The following is a 13,760-nucleotide window of genomic DNA, read 5'->3' as shown; positions in this document are numbered from 1 at the left end:
CTGACGACAAGTAAAAAGACGAGTGACAAAAGATCCCAAAGCTGTGGGAGAGGCAGTGGAGAGAACTGATGTCAACTGAGCGGAGTCCTCCAGTATCTGCTGGTAGTCCTCCCTAATATGTGCATAACAGGGGCACTGTAGAGCTACATGTGCCTCCGTCTCAACTGTAGAGAGAAAGAGTCACGAGGGTGTAACTTTTGGCGCATGCATGTTGGCCTACATGTGGGCAGTCCTAGGAAAACAAAGAGTGAGGTCATGGGTTGCTTGATGTGCTAGTTCCCCTTGCAAGTGTGCCTTGCGGGAAAATGAGAGGTTTAGGTCCAAGAGGGCCCAAAGAACCTTAGGACTTGAAGTTAGTCATTGGTGGGGTTCTAAAAAGGCCCCACTAGAGGGGGCCTAGGGGCAAGTGAGAGCCGTTGGAGACAACCTAAGGCATGGGCTGCCACGTGGCATGCCCATGCGCTCCCTTTTGGAAAAGAAGGCTTTGGAAGGCCTTGGAAAAAAATGAAAAGGTGACGGAATTTTCACAGAGGGAGTAAGTGCCGACAGAGCAAAGAAAAGTGGTGGTCGTACAACGGTACGGAAGAATTCAGAGAGCCGGGTGCAGCCGTGAGTACGGATGGGCAGGGAAAGGAAATGATGTTACCTACGGACTGTATGGAAGTCCGTACGTGAGTATTTAATGCGGCTGTCCGGCTGGAGCCATACGTTCTGATCACTGTGGGCATGGGCTTCCGTTAAGTGTACGGTTGTATGGATGATTGCAAGGTTTTTGGTACGGGGCTGTTTGTACAGGTTTGCACATTACGTGATTGCAAGGTTTTTGGTACGGGGCTGTTTGTACAGGCTTGCACATTAAATACGGACTACCGTACGCTTGTTGTACGGGCTGTCAGGTACGGACGACCACTTGAGCAGGTTGGCATGCTTATAGTTGTGCGTACGGTCTCCATATGGCCTTGGTACAGTTGCAGGAACATGAAGGAATGGATGACGTACAACTTATATGGACGACGTACGGTAAGTATGGATGCTTCTTGGCTGGTCACAGTCAGTCCATGGGCTGCTTGTAAAAGTTGTTGACAGGCTTAGATTGGCCCTTCTACAGTTGACCATTGGTTATGTGCCTAGGCTCAAGTGGGAGCTACAGGAGAAGGGTGCACCCATCCCATCTTGTGTTTGCTATGAGCATTGGGCTGGTTTTTGAAGGGACTTGCTTGGCAGGACGATTACAATGAATGCTTGCAGAGGTTGTTTGTGCTTCTGAGCACCGTGGGCAGTTCAGTTATGCTTTCACCCATTGTTTGGGTATTCCAGTGAGTCAGGGGCACTTGTGATTGTATGGGGAGCGTGTGGCCTTGTGTGGGCTGCTAGTAAACGCTCTCGGGTTAGATGCAGGTGTTTGCACTGAGATGGATGCCTATGGTCACATGGCTGTGAGAGCAGAGCCCTGTAGGGCTAGTGCTTGTGATACTGATGCCTACTAGGAGTGGGTCGAATTCATTGTGTATCCTATTTGTCGGCTTTGGCAAGTAACATGTTCTGTGTGGGAATATGTTTTTGGTTTCTCTAGGAGATGGGTAACCTGCAAGCAGTGGTTGCTAGGTAGACGGCACATCTTTGGAACAGCCTCATTGCTGAATAGGTAGGGGTTGGGAAATCCATGCTTGGAATGGGAAGTATCCCTGGAACTCCGAGAGGGATGGTACAGGTGTGACTGCCATAGTGTTTGCTATGTTGTGATGCCAGCTCTCTTATGGAATCAAGCTGATGTCTGAGGATATATGCTGTCAATAGGGTGAGAGACGATTAGTCATGACAGTCCTGGACAGTGGAGAAAGCTCCTGTATGCTTTCTTTCTCTACTTTGAGCAGATGGATGGCTAATTGGGCACTAGTGACAGCTGTGGGGAACTGAGTGGCTGAATGGGCTAATCTTTAATAGGTCTTTTAATGTATGTGTGTGTGTAATTTTTCTTTTAATAAAATTTGCCATGACCCCTCTAGCCATGCACACATAGTTAGTTAAACAAGCAGGCATAGAAATCATAGGTTTGCTATGCTCACAACTTGACCTAGACAACTCAGAGTTCACACAAACTAAAGCCTTCTTTTAGATGCCCTAACTAATGTGCGTGTGAGTGATCAAGGTGTTAATCCTAACACTCAAAGATTATGGGTTCTGCCTCACGGTTTTTCTACCCTTATCAAGCCAAGCATTATTGCACAACACACCAAGACTCACTCCGAAAGCCAGTCTGCAGGTGTTAGGAATATCCGAATAAACCATGGTATTGGAGACATAACGAGTGTTTTGGAAATCCTTGCGAGGTATAAAATAGTCAAATGACTCGTAATTTCACTGATGTGAAGTCCACCTCATGCACTAGCTTTCGACATCTCATCACTAGATGTAACTATCATGGATATTGAGATTTGTCACCATATTGTAGATGGTATAAGCAAGACCATACTGAGACGGCAAAAGCAAACCATACTGAAGATGGTAACGTCACATTGAAAATGACGAATCACATTGAAGGTGATAGATCACTGTGAAGGTGATAGAGTCATGATGAAGTTGACCTTGTCACACTGAAGGTGACATGGACGTCTAGTGGTTCAAAAGGTTCTAGGAAAGAGGAAGCAGGAAAGTTTGGAAAGACTGGAAAACCTGTTAAGGCTAATTTTGTTGCAGGTAAATGGACAAGCAAGGGCAGTGGTCCGAAGATTTAAGTGGATGAGTCCAGAAGAGGGGCAGGCTGTCAGTGATGCCAACAAGTGTTTTCACTGTAAGGAAGAAGGCATGTGGCTTCAGGATGAGGTGGGGTGGGGAGGTGCTCGTGACATTCTGCAAGTGACAAGGGATGACACGTTTATTGCTTTTAGATTAGGTTGAACAAGGAGTGTATGAGTATGGATTTGTGTAAACTAGGAGGGCATCTTTAGGCATTGTAATCGTTTGGTATTTATCTTTTTCAGATGCAATCTTTAAGGTCTGCCAGGAGAAAATTTAGGAAATCAACTATCTTAGAATGATAAGGATTTAATAGTTTGAAGGTATATGGCAATCATTTTTCATTATTGCATGAATGTGAATGTCTAATGTTGTCGTAACACAATAATGTAATAAATGGACTCTTTTGTCCTAAGTTTTACACGATTACATTTTGTGCTGCTTCATTTGTGTGGCAAATTTCTTGTACTCTACGTGGCATGAAGTTTAAGCATGCCATCTCTCCTCGTTGCTATGGATGTGTGCCTTTATTTTGGTCCGATTTGAAGTATTTTTGAACTTTCTTTTGCATGTTTCACCCCATGGAAATTGTTACTTATGTTCTAAGCTTTTATTTTTATCAGTTTTTGGCTGAAAAGCGGACCTCAAGTGCTGTCAGGCAAGGGCAAATGAATCAAAAGGATGATCATAAGAGTATTGAAGGTTAGCTTGTTACTATCGTTGTCTTTGGCCTAAGAGTCAAATATTGATGTTGCAAATGATTGATTGAGAAGTTCCACACTCCACCCCCCCAAAAAAAAAAACTCTCACAAAAAAAAACCTTCTCGTTCCCATGTTCTTCTTAAGAGTGTCGCCCACCCTAACCCTAGTAAAGGAAAAGTTTACATAAATGTGAAAAGTTGTATCAAATAAATGGGCAAAAAGACATCACGATGGGTGGGACAATTACAATAAATCTTATTGAAGCAGTGTGGAGTGAAAAAGCCAGGTGAGTTCTCCCATTTAATTTGTACAATAGAAGTGAATATAGCTTTGTGGGAGGCTCAAATGCACTTCTTTCCAGCAAGGAAGAGTTATGACTTACGGCTATAGGAAATTTTGTTGGCACATGACCATGCATCACATTCATGATTTAGTGCGACTAGTATGGATCAGTTTGGTCACTTGTCCTTTTTTTTTTTCCTCCAAAGAAACTAGTGAAATTTCTTTTTTAAAGGACATTTGGCTTACACTATGATTGTTCGATAGTTACTAGCGTCCATAGGGTCTCTTGTTTTGTGAATCGGGACTACAGGATTTACAGTCGAGGCCGCAATTAAAGCCTTTACATAGAGCTTCATTAAACAGCTTGGCCAGGATAAGTGCAAGTACTCCGAACATGGGTCACGTCTCTGCTGGAAGGCCCTCGTGCTCCCTGGCCTTGCCATGTTGAAGCTTCTTAATTCCTTCAAGTAATGGGGCATGGTAATTTCTTAGAAAAGTGAAGATAAGAGATGGTAGAGATATCTATTCAAGTCACACTTGTCAGCCACACATGCCAAAACAAGTCTTCAAGGTACTATATTTGGAGTATCTAGTGATTGCGTGCACCTATTTTTAGACCAAGCTGCTACTAGACTTAATCATTCCCTTTGTCTCCATCTCTAGTTTCATCTTCCTCCCTACAGGCTTGTGACAGAACAACCTCAACAGCTCTATTACCCTGACTCAATATAGCTCCAGCTCCTTCCCCCAGACCCACTACAGCTCTATCTCAACCCATCAAGCTGACACCCATCAAACTGTTATCCACAACCTCAGCAGCTCTATCACACTGACCCACTACAGCTCAAGATACATCAAGCTGACAACCATCAAGCCGTCACCCATCAAGCTCTTCTGAAGCTTATACATACTAATAAGGTTAGTACCTTTTGCTAAAAAACGTGATATTCATGTTTCTTCAAAAACTGCTCCAAATCGCGTTTTTTATCAAATTCTTGCACACCTAGCATATTTTGCTAATAAGCATGATATAGGGTGTTTTTATGCAAAAGAGCCTCAAATCATGTTTTCTAGAAAAAAAATTTATTCTCTATGTGCTGTGTCACTGGCACCTAAGGAAAGGTGAGGTCTACACAATCACAGATCAAGAAAACACTACTGCCCAAGTGGTATTTATTAGTACCTAGATTTGTTCTGTCCATGGCTGGCCCTGGTGACTTGTCTGTGGATCTTGCACAGGTTCTAAAAATACCATCTAGTATCTCTAGGAATTCCTACTTATGTCGTTGTTGCCCCCCCTCCAAAAGAAAAGAAAAGAAAATAAATATCCAGGAGTGTGTACTCGTGTCGAGCTCATAGTTACTATCAAACGCGTTTCATTGGTTTATCAAATGTTTGGAAATGTTTGAAACAATGGCGTTTGGAAACTCCAATCAAACTCTCACATGTTTCAAAGTAGCATAGATTTGATTGTTTAAAGTTTCTAGATGCTAGCTAGAAGCTATTTAGTAACTAGTTAGTCAATCACTTTCAAGTTTCATATTTTGCAGCTTGCAAGTTCTAACTTGAAGCTGTTCTTTGAGAAAAAGGCTTTTGGGAGTCAAAAATCAGAATGTGACTGGTCTGCCAGAGCTAATGTTTTGCGACACAAACTGTTTGGAAACTCCAATCAAACTCTGCTTTGCCTGCACACGTTTGAAATGAGAATAGATTTGATTGTTTAAAGTTTCTAGATGCTGGCTAGAAGCTATTTAGTAACTAGTTGGTCAATCATTTGCAGCTTGCAAGTTCTAACTTGTAAGCTCTTTTCGAGAAAAAAGGTTCAAAACTCATAATGTGACTCGTCTGCCAAAGCTAAGGTTTTGCGCCCCCCCCGGAACACCCAAACCAACTCTGCGCGTGTGTGTGTGAATCTGTAGAATTGGATCTTTTTGTATGAAATTGGAAATATTTACAACGGTGAGTTGATTATTAATTGTGGTCTTTTCTAATCTCTCTTTTCTGGTGATGGAATAGCTGCACCAGTGATGTCAAGACCACCATCATCAGTAAGGCCTCCCAGCATGATTGGGAGCTTTACTCCTGAGGAGTTTAGCTCTAGGTAATGTACTAATCACTTCCAATGCATTTCTTTTATAAGCTTTGTCCTGACACCCTTTCCCCCTCTCTTCATTTCTACAAGGGAGGGCTCCTTTTTGTTCTGTCCTGTCTCTTTGCCCTTCCTTGATTGAGTTTGGTAAGCAGGAATTGTGAGACTTCTTCGATCTACTGATTTACATGCACATGCACGAGGATCAGAACACGTGCACACACCTCTAGAGGCACAGAGCTGCGGAAATGCTCCAAGGCCTGCCTGTGCAGAGAACCAACTTCCAAGGCCTATTTTTGTGAGCTGATGTCTTCAATTCCTAAAATAATGGCTGCAGGTTCATTCGCAGTGCAGGACTGGTGGCGGCTGCAGTAGGAAAAAACTTATCTCGTGTGGGGAATTCCATCAAATCTATGGCGGATGACATCTTCTACCCTGATCGACGTAGGCCAAAATAGGATCATTCACTTTCTCAGATGGTTAGTTTCGTGTGAAATGAACTAAGCCTGCACAAGCTTATGATGTTGGATCTTACGGGTGATCTTGTTGCAAAGTTTCGGGCAGTTGAGAATATCTTTATTGCTTGTGGCTAAAGCAGCTCCTTCAAGCCAACTTGCAACCTTTTTCAAAGCTCAGTATTTGTGTATGGAAGTTTTAACTTTATATAACTGATTGAGGAGTCTGCAGATCTGACTATGTAATAGCAACAACTGCAAGGCAATCATCTTAGTTGGTTGAACCTGTTGCAAGAGTTCAGCTCGATTAAAAACATGGTATGAGAAGCTAGGGCTTCCGTTATATAATGCTTGCTGTTGTGCTTGTAAATCAGTGATAGCTGTACTCTTGTTGTGAGAACTTTTAAAGCTTATTAGAGGAACTCTCAAGCTTATATGAGGTTTGTTCCTCAAGGTTATAGATGAAAAAGGAAATTCATCACTTTCAAGGTGTGCGCCCTTTTTTTTGTTCAAGTGGGTTACATGATTCTTATCAAGCATAAAATGCTGAAGTTTCACATCTCCATTCCATGTTTCACACAATTAGATAACAAATACATTTACCTTGAAGATTTGGAATGCCAGAAAGCAAACGTGTGTCTCTATGTGGCAATTGTGCATGCACGCGTGTGCACACCCCCCCCCCCTCCCTTTTTTTGGGGTAAGAAAGATTAGTCATTAGAAAAAATATAGATTCATAGCTGTCTCAAAACAAGACCGTTAATACTTGGAACTAAAAGCAATAGTAAAAGATTGTAATAAGCGCGCGAGAGCGCGCTCGCTCTCGCGCGCACTGAAGAAAAGATCAAACTCTCACCTTTGTGGGTAGATGATGAATAGCTAGGAAAGCTTGCCAAACCAAGTAGTAAGAAGTCGAGCTCGGAGACGTCGTCATAGAAAAAGTAAAAAGTTGTAGGGCAATGCCAAAAAAGGTGAAGCAAGATTTCCTTGGAGCTAGGCATTTATGACACGTGCTATGAGATGGCCAACTCTGACACGTGCTATGAGATGGCCAACTCCAAGCATTAACTGCCATTAAAAAAACCCTATTGACGAAGAGGAAGTTTGCAACTCCATAGATGTCGCAATCTCTCTCTCTTTCCCCTTTCGCTTTGAAAATGCATCTCAACTATCCTCAACTCAAGATGCATGTTTAATTGAAATGAGTTTAGTTCAGTTCATGCATGGGACCTAATACTATTCTCCCCCTTTCCCCCCCCAAAAAAACTAATGCTTAATGAGTGATCATACCTACTTCGTGCACCCATACATTAAACTGTTTTTCTCAACCTCTAACATAGCATGGAGATTGAGGGGTGAAAATGCATCTCTATGAGTGGGATGATGCGGTTACTTGCCCTTATACTTGCATTATTCAATGCAATCAATATTGACGCTTCTTCATTGAAGTTTTCTTGCGGCATAGTGGTTGAAGTTTTCTTGTGGCATAGTGGCAAGGAGCCTTAGGAACAAAGCACAAGAATTCATTCCTAGCCATGGTCTTAATATTAGTCTTGGAGATTTTTTGTCATCCCTTGAGAACATAAAGCTTAAGCAATTCATCTATTTTTTGGATCTTGTGAGCTTAGTTGTTTGAAGCCTTGTGATTGTAATTTGTGTGTCTAACTCTTAGGTGTATTCAATAACCTATATGAGATCATTATAGATATGTTTAATGTGCAAAATATTCTTTAATTTTCACCTTCTAGTTGCATGTAATTTATACAATATTGCTTACCTTTTCGAGATAAGTGGCATTTTAATCATGGAAGATCATGTTTTGGATGGTTTTCCCATCGGTGCATGACATAACGATCCAAGGAAACATACGAGTGGTCTATAAAGGAATCTAGACAAGTGTCACATCAATGGTTCTCATGGGTAGCACATTGATGTTTCACAAGGGTAGGGGAAATAACACATTCAGCCGCCATTTCCCATGGTCCCCACTATTTCCTCTCTATTTCCATGTTGCATTTTGTATAGCATAATCCGTTTTTCCCCTCCATGGCACTTGTCTAGATTCCTTTATAGACCACTCTTATGTTTCCTTGGATCGTTATGTCATGCACCGATGGGAAAACCATCCAAAATATGATCTTCCATGATTAAAATGCCACTTATCTCGAAAAGGTAACATCCATTAGATCTTTGATTATTTGTCCATCGAGTTCATGTGGTAAGGTATATTTATATATGGTGAACCCCCAAGTTTGCACTTTAGAGAAAGGTGGTGATTTGCTAATGTCATCAACACATCAATGCTAAGTGTTGGGTAATACATTAATCTTACCACACCTAACTCTTGGACCATCATACTACACGTTTGAATGTGGTAATCAAAGGACTTGCTAATAATATAGATGCCTTCCACTATATTCTGTATGTCATAAGATTTGTTGATTAAGGGAAGGGCAAGTGTGGGCAAAGAGGCGAATCTCTAGATGAGCATTTAATGGAGTTTGATTCTACGTTTAGGCAAAAAGGTGCATTTTGCTATCTAGATAGGAGGGCATGATTACAAGGCACCCTTGTTATAGAAGTTGTAGCAAGCACGATTGTGAATCGAATAGAGTAGGGGTGCAATTTTCCATGTAACATAGCCCATTCCACATTTGCATGTGACTGCTTAGGAAGGGCCATTTTCAGCCCATATAAGCAATTTTGGGCCACAGATCATCTTTCCCTAAGATGCCCAAGAAAACTACTACGTAATTTAGAAGCCGCTTGTGGGCATGAACGAATTTCGTGGTGGTTCAAACATTACAAAGCCATGTTTGACCTTACAAAATGAGATTGGAGGCTCATTGAAGGAAGGAATCGAAGTTAATGAGGCAACAAATACATGGTTGGTCGATTCAAGGAGTAAACTCCACATATTGGGCACTTTTCATGTTGACAATATTACTGGGTTCACCGTTCCGATACCCTTGCTTGTGAGGATGCCTCATTGCTTGTGTAGAGGGTTGTCAATGCGAAGGCATAGTAGTTGTCCTTGTCTGGAAGACTGGTTCACACCCCACAATGCAATGTGCATATGGATTTTTGCAGTGTACATGGTGGCCTGGCGATTGAGGTGACTACCATGTCACCTTCTTCCTCCTTGATGAAGGTTTTGGGGCCGAGCACCCTCGAGATGATCTTCCTAAAGATGGCATCCCTAGGAAGAGGTCCCGAATCCATAGCTATGTGGATGGCCCCCATGTTATGCCCGCCCCCCTGAGAAGTTGATGTTGGGTTAGACAAGATCAAGCATGATGGCAGGTCTATCCGTTGACTTCAATTTTGCAAACCTTGCATTGTGGGAACTTGATTCTTGCTAATTGGCCCCTTTCGACTTTACATGGACTAAATCTCTGTCCGTTCCATACAGGCACAAGCTTGTCTTGGACGGCTGATAATATCATTTTGTGAAACAGTTGATTTCGATGCAAGGTGTGATCCACAAGGAATTCCACGAGTAAGTGCGTTTCTTCGGGGAATAGAGTCTTGTTTCGCAAATTTTTGAACTACATTGAAGCCTACGCAATTTCTTTGACAGCACGTAAGACGTATAGCGACGCATTGGCAAAAAGTAAGTGGCTCAAGAGGACGTTTCAAGACTACGTGAATCTATTTTGCACAGCAGCAGGAGTCGAGTTCATGATGAGATGAAATGCGGGTGATTGAGCAGAGTAAGAATTGTTATGGACTACGATCGAAAAATATGTCAAACTCAGTGTCAAAAATGTGTAAATTGCAAACAACTGGTTTCGTGGTGTAGTCGGTTATCACGTCAGTCTTACACACTGAAGGTCTCCGGTTCGAGTCCGGGCGAAGCCAAATTTGTTAATCAAATCTCAGAAAACTAGTGCAGTATATTTTTATGTATGGACATACAATCTCTACATTTTTCTTGTTTTCTCATTGCAAGTCCAAAAAATGTAATATTTTATATGAAAGCTCTTCTTTCTCATTGAAAGTCCAAGAAAAAAAAAGTCCGAAAAATGTGTAGCCAAATATCAATTATGGGAAGAGCTTTCTCATTGAAAGCCTAGAAAATGTGTAGATTTTTTGTGTTTTCTCATTGGAAGTCCAGAAAATGTGTCGATTTTTTGCCCCCCATTTGAGTGGTCGGTAACTCTTCTTTTGAGTCCCTTTTCTCGTCTTTGATGAAACCTTCCTCCTCTCCCTTGTCACCAAATCTCCGGTCGATTGTGCCATTAGCTCCCCTCTTCAACCCCCACTTTGTGGTCAACCCAAACCCACTCCCTCTTCCATTGTTACCCCCCCCACACCTTCTCCCACCCCTAGCAAGTGGTCTTGCCACCTTCCTAAGGTATATCTCCATAGACAATATATGTAGGCCTCGGGTGCTGAGTATGTTTCCAATCAACAGGAGTTGCAGGCATTTAAAGGCTAGCATGAGAGAGCCAGAAAAGTTATGTACTGGCTATCTATCAGTATTTCAGATTCTATGATTGTGCATATTTAAGATGCAAGCACGTCGAAGGAGGCGTGGGATACTTTGACAAAAATGTATAGCACAAATACGCAAGCTAGGAAAATGCAGCTCCAAGCAAGAGTTGCATAATGTGCAGAGAGAAAATATGAGTATCAATGACTACCACATGAAGGTGAAGAAGATTGCAGATGCACTTGCTTCTATTGCGTCACCAGTGGAAGATGATGATTTAGTTTTTGTGACCTTGAATGGTCTAGGAAAGGATTATGCACAATTCCGGACATCCATTGCCGTTCGTGAGAATTTTCTTGATTTTGAAGAGTTGATTGCTCTTCTAATTTTTGAAGAGCAGAGAAATGGTGGTGCATCTTCTTCAGAAGGAACGTCAAAAGAAGTTGTCTTCTACTCAAATGCTGGAAGAGGTAGAGGCAAAGGTAGAGCAGGCCGATTGGAGGCCGTGGCAGAAATCAGAATATGTAGCAAATTCAAGAAAACCAGTCCTATGGAGGAAGACGTGGTAACTTTAGAGGCAGGGGGAGCCAAAGAGGTCGTGGTGGATGGCAGAGAGGCCAAAATGCAAACCACAATGTTGAATGCTACTACTGTGGCAAAATGCGTCATATGGTTAAAGATTGCTATAAAAAATAGAATGACATCATGACTGGAAAATTGCAACAAGGCAATTATGCATCCTCTAGCAAACAGGGTGATGACAGAAATGAGCATCTGTTTATGGTTCAGCACATTAACAAGTGCAGAAGAAAGCAATGATGTGTGGTATGTTGACTCAGGTGCGTCCAACCACATGACAGGTCATGCAGAATGGATGCAAGATGTAAGGAAAATGAAAAGACCAGGATTTGTGGAGACTGGTGATGATACTGCACATCCTGTTGTGCAAATTGGTAAATTTCTTTTGTCTATGTAGGATGGAAAAAAGAAATACCTGTCTGATGTATTTCATGTCACGAATATCACCAAGAACTTGGTTTCTGTTGGTCAAATAGTTGAGCGGGGCTTGCAGGTCAGATTTAATCCTCATGGATGCTTTGTTGAGGATATGAAAAATAAAGGTCGCTTGATAGCAAAAGGGAAGAAGAAGGGCAGGATGTTTACATTGGATGCGGACATGCCTGAATTGAGTGCAGCAATGTTTGCACATGGGACCGGTGTAGTTGCAGATATTGATATTTGGCATAAACGCATTGGTCATGTTAATATACAACGACTTAAATTAATGCAGGCCCAAAATATTGTTGCAAGATTACCTAAGTTCAAGGTTGCAAAAATGCATAAGCAATGTGAAGCCTGTCGATTTGGAAAACAGGCAAGGAAACCATTTCCTAGACATGTTCAAGAGAGTAAGAGGCCATTGGAATTAATCCACTCTGATGTGTGGGCTACTAAAGCTGCATCTATTGGAGGCTGTCATTATTTTGTCACTTTTATTGATGACTACAGTAGAAAAGTTTGTGAATATTTTGCAAAGGACCCCCATAGGATAGCAAAGGCATTCCTTCTTGGAAGAAACCATGCCTATAGACATGTATATTTGCTCAATAAAACGAGATAATTTATGTTACATATAGTGATAGAGGTACCCTAGTGCATAGACCTACATTGTTCTTATAGACTTGAATTACATGAATATACCTCAACTCAAAATAAACTATTTACTCTTGTTGATATTCTCTAGTCATTTTTGATGAATATTAGAGCCTACTTTGTTATCACATAAACCATTTACTATTGTTGATATTCTCTAGTGATTGGGTGATGAAATTAGAGCTTAACTTGTTATCACATAACTCTAGTAGCAACAAGAGATTGGTAGAACATTTGCCTCTGGCAGTGGGAGGACATTAGTAGCCATGCCTCTAAGCATATCCCATGACAATAAATCCATAGTTTGAGGGGTTTCATTGATCTATGCCAATCCTCCTTTCAAATATCCAACCAAAAACTATTATCATATTTTCTTGCCTCGAACAAGAATGTGCCATCGATACTTTCAATGGACTTTCAATAAACCACACATAGCAAAGCCGGCTCTCAAAACAAAAGAAGGGCCATGAATGTAATGCAAATAATCACCAATCATGCATTTATTATGATGAAACAAAAAATAATGAGAGCTATGAAAAGTAACTCATACAACAATCTCATCAAACTCTTTTGGTAGTGGTAACAACTATTAAGAAAGTACTTATTATTCATGTGTGGACTTGCAATTCATATACCATGCATGATCAATTCTTCAAAGCAAGTACCATGAGCAATGCTAATAGAGATGACATAAAATAATAATTAGAGTTTAGAGAAACATAACTCTAACTACACATCCTAAAGCAGTAGCAAAATGTAGAAGACACAAGATCTTGATTTCAAAAACAATAATTAATGTGACTTTGTGAAAATTTCAAAAAACTTCTACATGAGTGAGCATCTGCATTGCCTCGCTTGCATCAAGATTAAAGCAAGCTTGTAGGCATTGCAATAGCTTGATAACAATTTAAGTTACATCTAGATATAATGTGGTTTCTTTTCGATAGAGAGTGCCATGTTAGTCATTTTGTTTGCAAAGGAGATTGATTAGTTGACCAACTTGACATTAAAAAGTCGAGTGATGAGATAACACCCATTTTCTTATGGTAGAAGCTAAAACATAATTTGAAAATACACTTGCCCCATTACTTACCCTATCTTTACAACAAAAATACACTTGCCCCATTACTTATCCTATCTGTACAACAAAAATGTTCCTTATTTATTAACCTAGAGGCTAGCACCTTAATGATTGCACACATCACCTCGATACATTTTGATGATGCTTTCAAAGAAGCAACTTATCTTTGATCCATCATGAACATAAGATGAGTAAGGACAATTCGGATACTTATTATACCATTTTGGGAGTTGACCTATTTTAATTTGGAACAATACCTAGCAAAGTTAGTGGGGACCACCAGTTTGTAAAGGTAGCAAAACTTTTGCAGGATTTTCACTCACTCGA

The 13,760-nt window shown here is 41.1% G+C and overlaps 1 protein-coding gene and 1 non-coding gene across 2 annotated transcripts in view; both read left to right on the top strand.

Moving 5' to 3' along the window:
- LOC147890413 (altered inheritance of mitochondria protein) overlaps positions 1 to 6,722 on the top strand; it is a 36,742-nt gene extending 30,020 nt beyond the window's left edge. Inside the window, exons 3-5 of the mRNA XM_087391068.1 lie at positions 3,360 to 3,438; positions 5,737 to 5,821; positions 6,147 to 6,722. Coding sequence (XP_087247194.1) covers positions 3,360 to 3,438; positions 5,737 to 5,821; positions 6,147 to 6,267 — 285 coding nt within the window. The 3' untranslated portion in view covers positions 6,268 to 6,722. The remainder of the gene's footprint in view (positions 1 to 3,359; positions 3,439 to 5,736; positions 5,822 to 6,146) is intronic.
- Positions 6,723 to 10,051: 3,329 nt separating this feature from the next.
- TRNAV-UAC (transfer RNA valine (anticodon UAC)) lies at positions 10,052 to 10,125 on the top strand. The gene has a single exon. It is a non-coding gene; the product is annotated as a tRNA-Val (tRNA).
- Positions 10,126 to 13,760: the final 3,635 nt, after the last annotated feature.

Source organism: Dipteris shenzhenensis, chromosome 19, assembly GCF_047967505.1.
Source record: "Dipteris shenzhenensis isolate YYH24624 ecotype China chromosome 19, Dip_SZ_1.0, whole genome shotgun sequence".
In the NCBI taxonomy this organism is placed as follows: domain Eukaryota; kingdom Viridiplantae; phylum Streptophyta; class Polypodiopsida; order Gleicheniales; family Dipteridaceae; genus Dipteris; species Dipteris shenzhenensis.
The sequence above is the reverse complement of the archived record's forward strand: the minus strand, read 5'-3'. Positions and strand labels throughout refer to the sequence as shown.